The sequence below is a fragment of the Neovison vison genome, chromosome 2 (genome assembly GCF_020171115.1).
Source record: "Neovison vison isolate M4711 chromosome 2, ASM_NN_V1, whole genome shotgun sequence".
Taxonomy (NCBI): domain Eukaryota; kingdom Metazoa; phylum Chordata; class Mammalia; order Carnivora; family Mustelidae; genus Neogale; species Neogale vison.
This window is the reverse complement of record NC_058092.1, coordinates 838,563-855,669: the sequence shown is the minus strand read 5'-3', so window position 1 is coordinate 855,669 and position 17,107 is coordinate 838,563. Positions and strand designations below refer to the sequence as shown.

The 17,107-nt window shown below is 64.1% G+C and overlaps 3 protein-coding genes across 3 annotated transcripts in view; 2 read left to right on the top strand and 1 right to left on the bottom strand.

The window, feature by feature from the left end:
* CFAP74 (cilia and flagella associated protein 74) overlaps nt 1-6,520 on the top strand; it is a 73,234-nt gene extending 66,714 nt beyond the window's left edge. Inside the window, 13 exon segments of the mRNA XM_044236407.1 lie at nt 1,073-1,171; nt 1,723-1,862; nt 2,514-2,648; nt 2,800-2,909; nt 3,043-3,098; nt 3,207-3,326; nt 3,543-3,698; nt 4,546-4,675; nt 4,837-4,991; nt 5,192-5,324; nt 5,572-5,702; nt 5,910-6,044; nt 6,243-6,520. Coding sequence (XP_044092342.1) covers nt 1,073-1,171; nt 1,723-1,862; nt 2,514-2,648; nt 2,800-2,909; nt 3,043-3,098; nt 3,207-3,326; nt 3,543-3,698; nt 4,546-4,675; nt 4,837-4,991; nt 5,192-5,324; nt 5,572-5,702; nt 5,910-6,044; nt 6,243-6,344 — 1,602 coding nt within the window. The 3' untranslated portion in view covers nt 6,345-6,520.
* Nucleotides 6,521-9,349: 2,829 nt separating this feature from the next.
* Nucleotides 9,350-11,178, top strand: TMEM52 (transmembrane protein 52). Its single transcript, XM_044236387.1, has 5 exons — nt 9,350-9,415; nt 9,501-9,544; nt 9,657-9,698; nt 10,321-10,499; nt 10,606-11,178. Exons 1-5 carry the CDS (start codon nt 9,350-9,352, stop codon nt 10,782-10,784), a joined length of 510 nt encoding a protein of 169 aa, XP_044092322.1. The 3' UTR covers nt 10,785-11,178.
* A 417-nt stretch (nt 11,179-11,595) lies between these two features.
* On the bottom strand, nt 11,596-16,298 carry CALML6 (calmodulin like 6). The gene is made up of 7 exons (XM_044236377.1): nt 16,254-16,298; nt 16,119-16,146; nt 12,991-13,136; nt 12,149-12,425; nt 11,894-12,038; nt 11,716-11,816; nt 11,596-11,642 (listed from the first exon to the last, which is right to left on the bottom strand). Exons 1-7 carry the CDS (start codon nt 16,296-16,298, stop codon nt 11,596-11,598), a joined length of 789 nt encoding a protein of 262 aa, XP_044092312.1.
* Nucleotides 16,299-17,107: the final 809 nt, after the last annotated feature.

Sequence of the window (17,107 nt, the reverse complement as noted above, 5' to 3'; positions counted from 1 at the left end):
GCCGGGAGCTCCAGCCGTGTGCCCCAGGGGAGGACATGCAGACCCCTGGATCCCACAGCAGCTGGGCCCAGAGGGCCTGGTCACTGGAAGTGCAGGGTGGGTGTCCCCTCAGCTGGTCAAGGGCTCCACCGCCCCGCCCTGCCCGATAGAGTGGAAAGAGGGGCCGGAGGACAGAGTTTCCTCTCAGCCCGCCCCAGGGCCACCCCAGACTCCTGGAGCTTAGCTCTTTCCCTTCAAGAGCCAGGGCGGCTGCTGCCAGGACGATGTGAGGGTGCTGGGGGCACCTGGGCCCTGGCGGCGTTTCAGTTGCTGTGATCATTTAAGTGCACTTTACGGGGCGCCTGGGCGGCTCAGTGGCTTAAGCAACCGCCTTTGGCTCCAGTCATGGTCCCGGAGCGCCAGGATCGAGCCCCGCATCGGGCTCCCAGCTCCGTGGGGCGTCTGCTTCTCCCTCTGACCGCCTCCCCTGTCATGCTCTCTCAAATAAATAGATAAATAAATGCACTTCATTAAATTTAGCCAAAACTACTCAGGTACCAATCCCCAAAGGAGGCATTGTGGTCGGCTTCTGCACTCGCTCCCTTCCCTGCTCCCTCCGTCTTCCCTTTATTCCCCCCAGCGTCTGCTCTGCCCCCCAGGGCGTGGGCACCTCTGCTCTACTGAGCACCAGGGACGCCCGGGAGTGAGCCCTCGGTGGGGCTCAGGACCTCCCTGCAGGCTGCGCCGGTCACAGGGACAAGCTGAGGTGAAGAACTCACCCCAAATCTTGATGGCTGAATGCCAAGTTGCCTTTCTCACACATGGCCTGCCTGATGTGAGCTGCAGGCGGGGTCCCAGCCCACCAGGACCTCCGTCACGGGACCCCCGCCCCGGACGGTAAGAGCAGCCCCAGGGCCAGCAGTCAGGGAATGTCCCCCTGGAAAGAGCCTTCACAAAGTGACAGGAGAGTCCTGTCAGGACTGTCGGGGAGCGAGACCCACGCCATGCAGGGGCGATGGGGGCTGCAGCGGGTGCTGAGGAGGCCGGGGCCCCCGCAGGGTCAGCTCTGCCTTCCACGATCCCATCCCTGCAGAGACACCTCATCCGGGTGGCGTTCCGGCCCGTGCTGCCCAGCAAGCTGGTCCACCAGGAAGCCTCCCAGGCCCTGAGCAGACCGGCGGAGGCCAAAGTGGTGCGTGCGGGGCTCCAAGAGGAGGGGCGTGGGGGACACGGTGGGGGCTGGGACTTCCTGCACCCCCCACCCCGTGACTCCAGGGGAGAGGGAGTCCCCAGACCCACACGGAGCCGTGCTGTCGGCCTAGAACGACAGCCGCCCACTGCTGCCCTGGGGACGCAGAGGGACACAGCACACTTCAGCATCCGGCACATGCAGGGGGAAGCACTTGCTCTCCTGCAATGAGGCGTCGGGGGACGGGCACAGGAAGGAGGACCCCTGGTCCCAGGCGAATCTTCCCGTCTGTTACCTGTTTCCCTGCTGGGGAAGCAAACACTGGGGTCGTGCCCAGGCCCGAGGGGTCTCTGGACACTCAGCTGCCTACTGCACCTGTGGTCAGTCTTCCCCAGGAAGCCACCTGGTGCTTGGGTCTCTGTCCGCTCCAAGCCCCCGCCCCTGTGGCCCCTGCATGGGGCAGTCAGCCCAGGCCTGCGCTGGCAGAGAACAGGCCGTAGGGGGCGGCCATGGTGCCCACTAGGCTGAGCAGAGGCGGCCTCTCTGCACCCCAGCTTCGCAAGGACACAACCAGCCAGAAGAAGGACCTCAGGAAACAGTCCTTCTCCATGCTACGGCCACAGAGCCAAGACCGACTGCTCAGGAACTCGACCACCCCGACTGCAGAGCTGGACAAGCAGGACCTCAAGTTCAGGTGGGCCCAAGAGGAGTTCGCCTCACCGCCTCCCTCTGCGTCCATGTGACGAGACCCTGTCCTGACCCCTATGGAGACGTCCCCCCATGTGCTGCCCGGAGCAGAGCTGTTTTGAGCCATGTGACTTGACGTCCAGGGCTGGGCTGGCTTCAGGCACAGATGAGTCCAGGCACTGCCTTGAGGCCCCTTAAGCTCTGGCTTCCTGGGCATCTGCCCACCTCATTCCCAAGGGCCCCATGTCCCTACACATAGCCTCACACCATGGGCTGGGGAGACCCTTCTGCCCCTGACTCCCATATTCCCAGCTCAGCAACTCCACCCTCCCCAGGTGCAAAATGAGGCCAGGAGAGCTCTGAGGGGCTCGAGTCACTTGCCCATCCTAGATCCTCGCCTGAGACCCCAGGAACACAGTCCACTTGTTAGGTGCCTGACCAGGACCCTGGGGTAGGGGGAGGACCCCACAGAAACCAGGAAAAAGTAGGACAGCCACAGCCTGGGGCCCCTTCCCCCTGTGGCCCAGAGTCCTAGGCAGCAGGTATGGCCTTGTGCACCCCATCCCCTGCCCCAGGAGAGCGTGGCAGGGCCCCCAGCCACTGGGGCGTGTGTGGTGTGGGCATAGGAGTGGGAGTGCACGTCACTGCCTCATTCTAGTTCCAACGAGTACCAGATTGCCCAGGCCACCCTGGCCAGATCTTTCCAGGGGAAGTTCGACAAGTTTGTGGTTCCCTGTGTCGTCGCCAGTGGTGACACCAAAGACAGGAAGGGGACAGAACCCCTGAGTTTCAGGTGCGGTGTTCTGGCAGGGGGTGGGGGGGCGTCTTCCAGAAAGTGACCGTCCCAACCCAGATCTGGGGCCCCAGAGGGAAGGGCATAGTGGCCGGAGTGAGCAGGACGAGAGCGGGGAGGCGAGGCACATCAGCACACCCCTCCCCCCCAGTCCTCACAACACCCTGTACCTGGAGCTGTGGTGTCCGGCAGTGGCACCATCTGTCGTGGTGACCTCCAACAAAGGCAAGACCATCTCCGACTTCGGCGACATTGCTGTAGGTGAGCCTTGACCAGGCCCAGTACCCACTGCAACTCCCACGCCAGAGACCGGCCCACCCACAGTCCCCGCCTGGGTTCGCACGGCCCGTGCCCGGGCCTAGGGCTGTACCCCGATCCCACCATCCCATTTCAGGACACCACGGGATAAAGAAGGTCTCCATCCAGAACATCTCCCCGGAGGACCTTGCCGTATCCTTGTCCACACCCAGCCCAGGCTGCCCACACAGACGGGGCACGAGCTGGTGTGGGGAGGGCTGCAGGCCTGCCTGGGCACCTGTCCTTGACACTGGGCCTCAGGTGGAATTCTCCGTGCTGAACCCCAACGGCCCGTTCGTCCTGCTGAACCCCATCAGCAAGCTGCTTACTGGCGAGACCTATGTCCTGACGCTGTCCTTCTCTCCCCGTGAGAGCATCCTGGTGAGCCCCAGGCCCACTTCACGCCATGCTGCACCCTGTCTGCTCGGGCCCCGGGGGTGGCCAGACCCCCAGGCTCTCAGCCCTAGCGGGCAAGCAGGGGACAGCTGGGGCGCTCCAAGCGGTCTCCTCTCCAGCCTGCCCAGCGGCTCCCAGCAGAGCTCCGCCGCACGCCTCCGACAGAGGTCTGCTCTGTGCTCACGGACGTGGTCTCCACAGGCCCAAGAAACACTGGACATCATCACCAAGAGAGGGACACTCTCCCTGACCCTCGTGGGCACCGGCGTGGCATCCGTGATCACGTGCTCCATTGACGGGGACGTTCTCGACATGGGTTACGTCATTGCCAGGGAGTCTGTGTCCTCAAGCTTCAAGGTGAAGCACATCACAGGGGTCTGGTGCCTGCCTGGTCTCCTGGGAGGGGGCTCCACCCTGGGAGGGACCAGACCCGCCTTGGTATGGGAGCCAGGGTGGGTGCAGCACCCCCCCACGCCCGCCCGCTCCAGCCACGCCCCCTCCACTGTGCTTTCCAGCACCCTCCCTCCACCCCTCACCTGCGCTGCCTCAGCGTTCCCTGTCTTCCTGCACCGGGCCTTCGTAGGAGCCGTCCCATCTGGGATGAGGAGCTCGGTTCAGGCACTGCTGTGGGGGTGCGGCCGTGGGCACAGACTTCTGTGGCAAGGTCACATCGCCCTGCGGCCTCCCAGCCCCTGCTGGAGGGCCGGCCCAGCTCCCCAGGCTTCCCGAGTGTCTGAGGGACTCACCAGCCTTGGGATCAAGGACCACCACGACACCTGCTTCGTCCACTAGCTTAGGTCGGGACCTGGCACTGAGCCCAGAACAGGGATTCCCTGAAGTGTCTCCCTGCAGAGGGGACACCGCCAGGAGAAGCGGGAGAGGGCGGGGGACAGACTGGGCAAGGATGCCGGTTCGGCTGAGGGCAAGCCTGACAGCACAGGGAGCTCAGGAGGACAGAGGGCGCTGCGGAGCTGTCCCCTCCGGAGGCACAGTGGTCCGGCAGGTAGGCCAGCCTGGACGGGGGGTCACGTGAGGCCGGACGAAGGAGCCAACAGCGCAGCGAAGTGCCGTGGGCGCGAGGCTACCCGATTGGACAGGAGAGCGACCAGACCCCAGCGGGTGTGATCCCCTCGGGGAGGGCCCGTTGGCAGCAGCCTGCGTGGGCGGGGCCCGGCCATCCGCTGAGGGTCGCCCCTCCGCACAGCTGCAGAACTGCTCCACGCTGCCCATCAAGTTCTCGATGCAGCTGGACAGCCTCTCCCGCTCCAGGAGCGAAGACCAGCCCCGCCTGCCGCAGTTCCTCACCTCGAGGGCCCAGAGGACTGAAATCGTGGGTGAGCCGGGGGGGTAGGGGGGGGCACCACGGGACCACAGCTGGCCCAGGCCGCAGGGCAAGGCCCAGGGAAGCCGGCAGGGGCGGTGGCCGGGGGGGGGGGGGGTTGGCCAGGGGCTCCAGCTGAGCAGGGGACCCGCCGCACCGCCCACCGGCCCGCAGGCACCCAGAACTACAGTGGCCAGAGCGTGTTCAGTGTGATCCCGGTCGAGGGCGTCATGGACCCAGGCAAGGCACAGGACTTCACCGTGACCTTCAGCCCGGACCATGAGAGCCTGTACTTCTCTGACAGGCTGCGGGTCCTGCTCCTCGAAAAGGTGCGGCTCTGCCAGCCCAGCCTCGACCCCCTTCCCATGCGTCCGGGGCCCTTCCTGCCTTCCCAGCCTGGCATCCTGGGGGCTCCACGCCTGGGGTGTCGTCAGGTGGAGAGGCCAGTGTCCCAGCTCCCACGGGCCCACGTCCTCCCAGAGCCCCACTCACCGGTCACAAGACGATGCTGATGTGCTTCTTGTCCCAGAAACTCTCCCGCCAGATCCTTCTGAAGGGCGCGGCCCGCGAACACATGATGTTTGTGGAGGGCGGTGACCCCCTGGACGTGCCTGTGGAGTCCCTGACCGTGATCCCCACCCACGACCCTGAGCACAGAGAGGGTGAGCCCTGGTGGGGCAGGGAGGGCTCGCGCAGGAAGAGGACCCCTCCTGAGGCCCACCTGTACCCTTAGCCCTAGGAAGCCCGAAGGGTAGGGAGGTCATTGCTGGCCCATCCTCCAAAGGGTGGGGTCATGCTAAAGGGAGATTTGCGGAGGACCAGCTGACCCCAGGCAGCTCCCTCCCTCTCTGCATGGCAGCCCCACCCCACCCCATCGCCCCCACCCCCAGCCAGGTCCTCTCTCTTCAGAAGCAGAGGAGCTGAAGCCCATCCTGGTGACCCTTGACTACATTCAGTTAGACACAGACACGCCACCTCCCCCTGCCACCCGGGAGCTGCAGGTGGGCTGCATCCGGACGAGCCAGGTGTCCCCAAAGAAGGTGACCACAGCACCGCCCGGGCCCAGCCAGCCCCTCCATAGCTCCCCCGGCCTGGGCCCCTCCCAGCCTTGGCCCTCGGTAGATGTGGGGTGGGCCGGTCAGGGCTGAGAGGGCAGGCGAAGTCAGCTACCCTCGACCCCAGGCCATTGCTTCCCGGGAGCTGTGCCCAGCCGGCCAGCCCCACCTGCAGCTTCCAGTGTCCCACAGACAGTCGAGTTCAGCCTGGAGGGCGGCACCGCTCTGCAGCACAAGGGCTTTACCATCGAGCCCTCCAGGGGCTCCGTGGAGCGTGGCCAGACCAAGACCATCAGCATCTCCTGGATGCCGCCTGCCGATTTCGACGTAGGTGCCACAGACTCTGGCCAGGAAGGCCTGCAAAGGCCGAAGGCTCGGCGGGATGGCGCCCCGGCCCCACCGAGGGAAGGGGCTGCTGGGTGGGCCCCGGGCAGGTGAGGGACACAGTGGGCAGTGAGCCGGCACACGTGTCTGGTGGGCCAGCTAACCGAGGGTCTCCTTCCTTCCTTCCTCCTCCCGTTCCAGCCGGATCACCCACTCACGGTGTCAGCCCTGCTGCAGCTCAAGGGGGACGTGAAGGAGACTTACAAGGTCCTCTTGGTGGCCCAGGTGGTGACTGGCCCCTGAGGCCACAGGAGTCTCTCCACAGAGCCCCCTCAGGCTCTCCTGCTCACCCCTGAAGCCCTCCCTTGGTCTGTAAACAGGCCAAACCACCCACAGGCCTGGGACCTGCACATCCCTGGCTGGGCAGGTTCAAACGCGCAGCCCTCTGTGTGACCCTGTGGCCAGGGCGCCTCGCCCCACAGGCATGGCCACTTCCTGCTGCCCTGGACCCCCTGAGTCCAGAGCACAGCCTCCTCTGGCCCCATTCAGAACCAGCAAGACGACCAGTCCTGCCCACAGCCTGCTCTGACTCTGAGCCCTTCAGCACCCCAGCCCCCCCAGCCCCGCCAGTACCCACCTGCCCGGCCTTTAGAAGTGCTGGTGGGGGGAGAGCTGCCCCCACAGGTCTGTCAATAAACCTTCTGGGCTTCTTCCTACAGGCCTGAAGTGTGGGATGCGCACCAGATCAGAGATGGGGACAGAGCCCTGGGGAGGCAGCGCCTGCCTCCTAGCCCCCCACACCCACACACACAAATTGGTCCATAAGCGACCCCCGCCCTGGCTCACTGGGGAACCACTGGCAAGACAGGGTGCTGGGGACAGAGGCTGAGGGTGAGACAGGCCCCGACCCAGAGAGGCCCTGCAAAGATGGGGAAGGGTATAGGAGGCTCCAAAGCCAGGGCACCCTTTAGGATTCTCTGTCCCTCCCAAGTGTCAGGATCCCTGATGACCCTAAGGAAGGAGGGAGCAAATGTGCAGCCCTCATGCTCAGGGCGTCCCTCAGTGTCTTGCTGGAGTCCAGAGTGAGGCCCAGAGCACGAGTTTTGTTTTCCATTTTTCTGGACAGAGTCCAGGCTCAGCCTTCTGGCCTCCAACAGGTCCTTCAAGGTAGAGTTCCCCATAGGCAATATGGCACTCCTGGGAGCTCAGAATGTGCCCTTGCCCCAGCCCCTGCCTTCGGGAGAGTGCTGGTTGGACACTGTCTCCACAGAGTCCATCCAGTCTGGCCCCTCCGTACACAGCATGCCCAGCCCACGGACCCCAGGCCTATGCCTGCCAGCAGCAGGAGAGAACATGCAACTTTCCCTAGCAGGAAAGGAGGGTGTGATGCATCTGGGGGCTCTCCTGGGTACAGACTTCAGGACACCAGCCTGGAGCCACCATCCTAACCCCAGTTCCTTGGTGCCCTTCACGCCTGGAAGACTGCCATCTCCCTAACCCGAGGCCAGTGACAGTGACCCTATAGTGGAGTTTTGCAGGACTTCTGTCTGTGCCCTCCTGGGGCTGGCCAGCCATAGCCCAAGCTTTTCTCACCAGATGAGAGGCGAAGGCAGGCTCCAGCACCCCAGGCCAAACCCAGGCCCCAGGAGGAGGCGCTCCCTGCAGAGCTTGGTCCCTGCCTCCTCTTCTGGCTGGTGGGCGAGAGGAGCAGGCCCCTCTCCTAAACCCTGGCCTCACTCTCCTGCTAACAGGCCCTGGTACTCACTGGCCGCGGCCCTGCCTGAGCTCTGGGCACTGGCTGGACTTCTGCCCATCCTCATCCCTCCCACCCACTAAAGGCAAGACAGAGGAGGAGGCAGGATGACCAGGAACCAAGCTCAGGCAGCCTGGCTGGAGCACAGTGGGCAGAAGGGGCCCTGGACTGCCGTGGCACATCCGGGAGGTGCAGAACAGCTTCAGGGCAAAGCCCGGGCAAGGATCAAGCAAGATCAAAGAGCAGGTGCCTGGTAGATCCAGGCGGAAGACCCAACCTAAGAAAAACAGGTCTGGACGCCTCGGTGGCTCAGATGGATAAGCATCTGCCTTCCGCTGATCCCAGGGTCCTGGGATGGGGCCCCCACGTCGGACTCCCTGCTCATCTGGGAGTCTGTGTCTCCCTCTCCCTCCGCCCTCCTGCCTCCTGCTCTCTTGCCCCTGCTCTCTCTCTCAAATACTAACTTAGAGCCATGAAGGGAGAGAGGGAGGGAGAAGGGAAGGAAGAGGTCAGGGCGCCTAGGTGGCTGGTTAAGCCACTGACGCTGTGCTTTCGGTGCAGGTCAGGATCTCAGGCAGGGTCCAAGCTCACGGCCAGTCCGCGGCTCTCCCTCTCCCTCTCGCCCACCCAAGCTCACGCTCAGGAGCAGGCACTCGCTCTCTGAAATAGACGAACGTCTAAAAAAAAAAAAAAGACAAGACAGGTCAAGGGTAGCGGCTCCTCGCCCTGGCCAGACAAGGCCGGCCACCCTGCACCTTGCAGTGCTGACGCCCTCCCTTAGCCCGACCGCCAGATGGTGGAGTGGAGGCCCGAGGGCCGCAAGCTCCCAGGGCCACTAAGCCTGGTGAGAAGAGCGGTGGGGGAGAAACGACCCCCAGGCTTTCCTGGCAGAATGGACAGCAGGCATTCTGTGATCCCAGGCCCGGGGACCACAGAGGCCACACGCCCCAGCTTGGGCACGTCTTGGAAGGCGAGCGGATCTGGAAAGGTGGTTAGCGCCGCAGAGGCCCACCCCCAACTCCCGTGGGCCCGCGCCCGGCCAGCCCCAGGCAGCCCCAGGCAGTCGGCACCCGCGCACACGAGCCAAGTAAATGCCGCCCAGCACGAGGCTGGGAGCGCCCCGGACCCTCGCCGTCGCACCCTTGACCTTGAGCGCCGCGGGGGCGAGCGCCACCGCACTTCTAGGCCACACCCCGTGCAGCCCGGGCGCACCGAGTCTCTCTGCACGACAGGCCTGGCCCGGCCGGGACCCGGCTCTGCGCCCTGGCCGAGGGCAACACGCCCCTCCCTCCGCCCGGAGACCCCAAGCGCGCCCACGCGGCGGACCGGGGTGGAGGGCGGGGCCGTGGGGCGGGGCTCTCGCTGGGCGTGGCTTCGAGGGGCGGTACCTCTGGGGGCGGGGCTTCGGGCCAGGGGATCCGGGGTGTGGCCGCGGGACCGGCCTCCGACGGGCGGGGAGCTGGGCGTGGCCACGCGCTCGGGGCGGGGCTTGTGGGGGCGGGGCCTCCATAAAGCGGCGCGGCGGGCGGAGTCCCGCTCCCCGTCGGCGCCGAGCATGGTGGTGGGGGCGTCGGCCTCCCGGGCGCTCCTGCTGCTGCCGCCGCTCCTGCCGCTGCCGCAGGTGGGTCGCCGGCGCTCGGCTCGGGCACCGCGGGGCGGGTCTGCGCTCGGCGCGCCCCGGCCCGGGCTCACCCCTGTCCCCACAGGTGGCGCTGGGCTTCTCGGACGGCAGCTGCGACCCCTCGGACCTGTAAGTCGGGGGGGTGGGAGCCGGGGCCTGGCCCCGCCCTGTGGGGGAGGCTCGGACGGGGCCGTCGGCCCGCCTGGTGCCCCGCCTGCTCTAGGTGTCGCCGTCCCCGCAGGTGCCCGCCCCAGGCCCGCTGGAGCAGCCTGTGGCACGTGGGGTAAGTGGAGGCCGCGGCGCTCGCCCCTGGCCAGGCCCACCAGACCCCCACCCCTCCTAGCTCCACGGACGAGGAGGCGCCGGCACTGCCCTCTTCCCGGCGCTGATGGGAAGGCGCTGGGGCCCTCAGCAGCCTCCCAGGCTAACCCCTGCCTCCTGCCCCCAGCACCAGGGCGGCCTCTCTTGTGGGCCCTGCCCCAGTCCGGGACTGCTCTGGGCACTCAGTCCCTTGGCGGGACTTCGCTTCATGGCCTGCTTAGCCACTTCCCACCCGCTCCTTGCTCACCCCTGCAGGAGTCCCCTGTGAACATGGTCATTGGTTTGGGCACAGGACTGTGCAGATGGCCTGGGACAGTGTGTCCTGGGAGTGAGCCCAAGGTACTTGTGGCCAGCCCTGGAGAGAGCCAGGGCAGGCCCCGCAGCAGGGTGCCAGGGACTAGCTGGCTCCTCAGGCCCAGCTCTGGCCTGGAAGGAGGTCTCTGGCCTGCAGAGACATTCTTTGGTTTTCTTTTATCCTGCCCGTTGTCCTGTCGTGGGTGGTCAGGCCACGACTGCCCCTGGGGAGCAGGTGCCCAGCGGCCAGGGGTCAGTCCAGTGGCAGGGTCTTGCTCCTCCCTGCACAGGCTTATCTTACTCGCTGTCCTGCTGCTGCTGCTGTGTGGGGTCACAGCCAGCTGTGTCCGATTCTGCTGCCTCCGGAAACGGGTACATAGCCGGCCACACCTGCCACCAACACCTCAGCCTTGTGACCTGACGGTCAGCCCTGTGGACAGTGACAGCCCCGTGCACAGCACTGTGACCTGTAAGTGCCTGCAGACCTCACCTGTTGGCTTGCCCCCCTGCAGGGGGGAGCGGGGGGGCCTATGAGAGCAGACTCATCCCCACAAACGCACTCTGGTTCCCTGCAGCTTATAGCTCTGTGCAGTACCCGCTGGGCGTGCGGCTGCCCCTTCCCTTTGGGGACCTGGACCTCGACTCCATGACCCCTCCTGCCTACAGCCTGTATGCCCCTGAGCTGCCACCCTCCTATGAAGAAGCTGTCAAGATGGCCAAACCCAGACAGGAAGAGCCACGGCCCTCTCAGTAACCCCATCTTCCCCCTGGGGCCTGAGGCCTAGAGACATCGGCGGGGCTCCAGGAGCCGGCTCCAGTGCCCTAGCAGCCCTGGCTGTCGTCCTGGCGCCCCTCAAAAGCAGAGGAAAACTCTCTTGAACCTCCCAGTTGTGCCAGCCACCTTGTGCTCAGAAGGGACCCCCCAGCACACCCCTGCCGTCCCGCCCCAGAGAAGGCCAGCCCATCCAGCACATTGCCGCAGCCTTGGCCTCGTTGCTGTGTAACGCCAGGCCGCCCAGCCAGCTGGCCCTGCGTGGGCCGCACACATGAACCTCACTCGGGCACGCACACGGGGGCTGTTGCGTTCAGCCCTGACCCCAGAGGCCCGAGCCTCGGGGCTGGCGGTGACACCCCCAGCTTTTTGGAGAGAATAAAGTTTGTACCTAAGTGATCTCCACCTTTAGGAAAAGGCTCTGGGAGGGGCCTGTGAGTAGCCACCCTGCCACTGCCTGGTGCAGGCAGAGGGGCCGGGGTAGGCTTCGACCTGTACCCAGTCTGGCTTTCAGGTTGGTGTCCAGAGCCCAGAGCCTGGGCAGTGGGCGGTGCCGGATGTCACAGCAGGAGTGACGTGCCCTGTGCCGCGGCTGCTTAAAGAAAACCCTCTCCTTTCTCCAGTCCCAAATCTTTGCCAGCCCCTCCTCTCTGGGCTACGGAGGGACAGTGAAACACGCATTTGTGCGGCTGGAGTGTTTATTGGCCAGAGGTGGGGCGGGGGCGCTGAGCAGCAGTGTGGGCGGCAGCAGGCAGTGGCCTTTGGGCAGGCCTCCCAGGGCCACAGCACCTGCTCACTGGACCAGCTTGAAGGACTCTCCGGTCATCATGGCCACAAACTCTGGAAGCAGAAGCACAGGTCAGCCAGCAGCCTGGCCCCGGGCGCCCAGCTCCCAGGCCCATCCTTCACTCACCCTCATAGTCAATGGTCCCATCCCCGTCCTTGTCGGCCTCCTTCATCATCTGCTCAGCCTCTGCCTCGTTGAGGGGTTCCCCTGCGTTCATGAGCACGTACCTGCCGGGCCCCCACACTGAGTGGCAGCCCACGGGGTTCTGGCCCTCACCCACCCCCTGCCCAGCTCCAGGCCCTACTTGAGCGTGTTCCAGTCGATGTAGCCCTTGCCCTCCTTGTCGAAGACACGGAATGCTGCCCTCAGCTCGCCCTCCTGGTTCTGGGCCTTCTCCCAGTAAATCCCCATCAGGGCCAGGAAGCTGTCACAGTTGAAGAATCCTTTGTCTGCAGGGAGCAAGCAGCAGGCCGGGCAGCGTGAGGGCGAGCTGGTGCGGCCCTCCCTGCTCGCACTCCCGGGCGGCCCCCCACCCAGGCCTGCCCCTGCCCAGCCTCACTGTCTCTGTCCACGTCCTGGGCCATGGAGGCCAGCTCACTCTTGGTGGGGTTGATGCCCAGCAGGCTCATGAGCCGCTCCAGCTCTCCGGTCTTCACCTGCCCGTTGCCCTCCTCGTCGAACATCTCAAAGACCCCCTTGTACTCCTTGATCTGCTCAGCAGTCAGGCGCTCTGTCTGCAAGGACACCTGCACCAGGGCCTCCTCCGCCCCTCGGTCCGAGGGAGGTGGAGGTCCTAGCACACACGGCACCCCGCCCTGTCCCTCCACCTGGCAGCCCTGCAGGGTGTGGGGTTAAAGAAGGAGTCCCCCTCCCCCGCAGCCCAGGGTGCTTCCAAACAAGGTGGCACTGGGGAGGGTCCCCAGGGGTGAACGGGACTCTCAGGTGGCTTCAGGGGAAGGACCCGAGAGCCAGAGGCCAGGTGTGAGACACCAAGGCTCAGGCCAGCCATGTGGCAGAGCGTCAGGAGGACCCCGTCTCTGGGGCTGGTGAAGTGGAGTGGGCATGACCCAGGTCAGGGTGAAGGACCCCGGCCGGTTGTGGTGTTTCTGCCGATAGTCTACCCCCTGGCCTCCCCTGCCTCCACTGTCATGGCAGCTTTCAAAAGGGCGCCCCCATCCCCGGGCCAGCAGAGCGACAGACAGTGGCATCAGCAGCCGGCTCCTTTCTCTCCCTCCAGCCTTGCGGAACTGCTCCTTTGATTCCCAGAGAGGCACCCACACCCTCGGGTGCCTGTGCTTGGAAGCCCCGTCCTGTCCTCTCTCCCGAACACGGTTCCCAGCTCCCACTCCATCCCCAAGCCAGCCCACCAGGGACCCCGCTGGGGGCCAGGAGCAGCCTTACCATGTCTGCGGCCGGCTGGGAGAACACTGCGGTGGCACCAGGGACGAGGGGCAGAAGTGTCAGCTGCGTTTTAGCTGGGCCCAGCTGCCTGGGGTCCCCAGAGTCCAGATTCCAAGATCCTTGTATGGCCAGGAGGTCCTGCGGCCCTATTTTGGGACAGGCTCGGCCCTTCCCCACCTGGTCCCCTTCTGGCCCTCCTTGGCCGGAACACCCCCTCAGCCTGAAGCTCCCTCCCGGACCCTAGGGCCCAGCTAAGGCCCCTGCCCCAGCCTCCATGTCTGGAGCCAAAGCCCAGACAGACACCTCGTGCTGAGGACCAAGGGCAGGAAAGGGGCTGACGGGTGGCCGGGGAGGCCCAGAGTATACATGCGTTTGCCTGTTGCTGTTTCCTCTTCACAGTGTCAGCCTCCTCGAATCTCCTTCCCACACTGGCTACCTTTCCACCGCTCCGCCGCGGGACCCTCACACAGCCTGTCCTCCTGTGTGAGTGTTCACCCTGGCCCCATGACACCCCCAGTTCCTGTGGGCCCAGGGCTTCATGAGCGGTCTCTAGAAACAGGCCGAGGGAACGCGTGCATCGCTTGGCCCGGCCGCCCTGTGCAGAAGCTGCTGGTCTGCACTCGGGGGCTGGGGGGGGCAGACAGCTGGACACGGGGAGGGGGGTGAGGCGGGCAGGACCAGGGGGCCAGACTGGCTACCAGGGGCCAGGCCAGGTTTCCTCTGAGCAGCCAGGGGCTATTCTGGGGTTTCTCAGAGAAACCTGACCCTCCCTTCCACTCAGAACAGCAGAGCCGGCTCCCAAGGGAGCCCCACGGCCAGGCCGCTCCGTGGCAGGCGGACAGAAGAGCACACACGGCTCCGCAGGCGCGCTCAGCCCTCCGGCGCACACACCAACCCTCCCCTCCCGCAAGGGCCTCCTGGCTCCCACCCTGGCATGGAGCGCAAGACCCACCGGCCTGGCCACAGGGCTCGGAGGCTTGTGGGTTGAGGGGATACCTTCCATCCCTGCCTCCAGCTCCCCCCAGGGACAGTCACAGAGGGGTGCCCCTACCTAACACCCTCACACCTGTGTGCGACCCCCCAGAGTCACGCAGACACACAGAGTCACGCAGTCCACGACTGCCTGGTGATCTGAGCCAGTGAAGGGAGCCGTGTCCCCACCAGCTCAGCTCTGGGCCTGGCAGTGACTGAACCCTCCCGGGCGCTCCCCACGGAGGCCCAGGCCAGCTGCTGAGGCTGCAGGATTTGTGCTGACCAACAGGATGGTGGCAGCAGGCACAAGGCCGCAGGGCCCAGGGCCCAGGGCCCAGGGTGGAAGGGGAAGCTGGCTCCGGGTCTGCGGGGTGGTCCACGGCCTTTGCCCTGGCTGCTCTCTGTGCCTGGTTTCAGGTTTTGTGTCCCGCTCCCTTTGCTTGAAAACCTCAAACTAGAACAGGAGTCAGAAACATTTCAATAAACTGGGCCCATCTACAAGCCCAGAGCACCCCATGTAAGGCAGGAAGCCAGCAGGCAACGGCGGCGAGGCAGGGCGGGGGCCTGAGGAGAAAGCGGGCAGGAGAGCTGACCTCATGCGTCCAGCGGGACTGCAGAGCCGGGACTCCGGCGCAGGCACTAGCCTAATGTCCACACGAAGGGTTTGATCTCATAATTTATTGATTACAGTGGTGAAATCAACATGAAATATTACTCAGGGGGAACCGACATTTACTGAACACCTGTTACATACCACAATCTTCTTTTTTAATTTGTGTTTAAAAAAAAACACATATAAAATTGACAATCCTAACCACTTGTGAGTGCACACTCGGGAGCACCGAGCACAGTCACACTGTTGTATAACCGTCCATCTCCGAAACTTTCCATCTTCCCAAACCGAAACTCCCCATTAAACACCCACCCCCCAGCCCCTGGTGCCCACCATCGACTCTTCCCCTGTGGATCCCATTCCTGCCTAGAAGGGACTTATACAGGTTTTGTCCTTGTGGACTGGCTTAGGTCACTGAACATGATGTCCCCAAGGCCCCTCTATGCTCTAGCAGGTGTCAGCACTTCCTCCTACTTTTTTAAGAGGGGGGAGGGGCAGAGGGAGCGGGAGAGAAAGCATCTTAAGCAGGCTCCCTGCCCAGGGCAGAGCCCTACATAAGGCTCAATCTCACAACCCTGAGATCGTGACCTGAGCTGAAATCAAAAGTCAGATGGCTGACAGAGCCCCCCAGGGGCCCAAGCATTCCTCCTCTTAAGGTAGAATAAATATGTCCCTGGGTGGGAAGACCACGTTTTGTTTACCCGCTTGCTTGTCCATGGAAAGTCAGGTTGCTGTCACTTCTTTGTTACTGTGATTAATGCTGCAATGAATGTAGTCTGCATGAAGGTTTTAGATGTGATTAACATTTATTTATTCTTTTAAAATATTTTATTATTTATTGGACACAGAGAGAGCACAAGCAGGAGGTGTGGCAGGCAGGGGGAAAGGGAGGAGCAGGCTCCCCAAGGAGCAGGGAGCCCAATATAGGTCTTGATTCCAGGACCCCAGGATCATGACCTGGGCTAAAGGCAGTCACTTAACCGACTGAACCACCCAAGCGCCCCTGATGTGATTAACATTTAAATCAGTAGACTTTGCATTTAGCAAATGACTCTCTCAATGTGGGTGGGCCTCACCCAATCAGTTGAAGACCTCGAGAGAAAAAAGAGTAAGCTCCCCAGAGGAGGAGGGAATTCGGCTTCAGAGGGCCACTGGGTTCGAACCGGAACATCAGCTCCTCCCTGGGTCTCAGCCCTCTGAACTCACCAGCCCCACAATCGCCACAAAGGGAGCCAATGCCTTAAAATAAATCAACCACTTTCCCTCACTCACTCTGTCCCTCCCACTCCCGTTGGCCTGTTTTCCTGGAGATTCTGACTGACACAGAGGCCACTAAAGGCGGTACGCTCCAAGAACCTGGGCATCCCCGTCTGGACCCCCAGGACCACCCTCCCAACGGCAGGGCACATGGAACTTCCCGTGGGCAGGTCTGGAAGGAGGCGTGGGCCCCCGCAGAGAGCAGCTGAACTCACAGAGTGGACACACAGGCCAGGGTGTAGTGAAAGGCCGCGTGGGCAACAAAGCGATCCCAGGCCCTCCCTACCAGCAAGGGCCTCCCCAGGGACCTCTCCCTGGAAGAGAGTGGAAACCCGTAGACACTGGCACTGGGAGTCCCCAGCGAGACGACAGCACAAGGCCTCCACCCTTCCGGGCAGCCTCAGGTGCAGACCCAACTCACCCGCCGCTGTGGCCCCAGGTGGAGCTTCTGAAGGGGTAATTTCATGCGGCCTGAGTCCCGTGGCTGGCCTGAGGCTTCGGGCAGCAAAGCTGGCCTTCCCTCTGCCTGATCCTGCCCCCCACCCTGTCTCTGGGGTTGACCCCTTGCACTCAGCTTGTACCCAAACTCCATCTCAGGGTCAGCTTCCGTAGGACCCAACGTACAACTGAAAGGACTGTTAGAGAGGGATTCCTCACGGGCCGGCTGCGACAGGGCACCACTGGGGACAGGCACACACTCCTTCTTGGGGGTTCACCTGCTGCAGCGGTCACCGTCCTGGACTGGGCAGGAGGAGGACCAGAGAGCAGGCGGCAGCTCCAGCACCTGACCTGCCGGCAGGACGCTGCTAGGGGAAGGTGCGACCTTGCCATCGGGGGGCTGTCCCCCTCAGGTCTAAGACCCAGACCCATCTAAACCTCCTGCACCCGCAGGGTTTGCTCACCTCTCCCTGGGAAGAGCCGCACCCCCAGCCTCAGCGGAAATAGACTTCCGAGGCCTCCTCACCCCACCCCACCCCCGGACAACATTGTCCCCGCCAGGACCTCTACCTCCCTCCTCACCACTAGGCCTGACAACCAGGGGTCAGCGGCAGCATAACCCAGCGGGGTGTGACAGCTCAAGGACAGCAAAGGTTGAAGGGACCGATGTGCTGAGCTGGCAGGAGCTGGGGGAGCACAGGCAGCCCCAGCGGCTCCTTTGAGGGGAGCCGTGGGAGGCGGGAGACTCTATCCATACCAGTGGTTCTCGTGGCTGCCCCTCTTCCGGCAGCTTCCGCCTGAGACGCCCTAAACCAGCGCGGGGCAGGCCACGGTCTG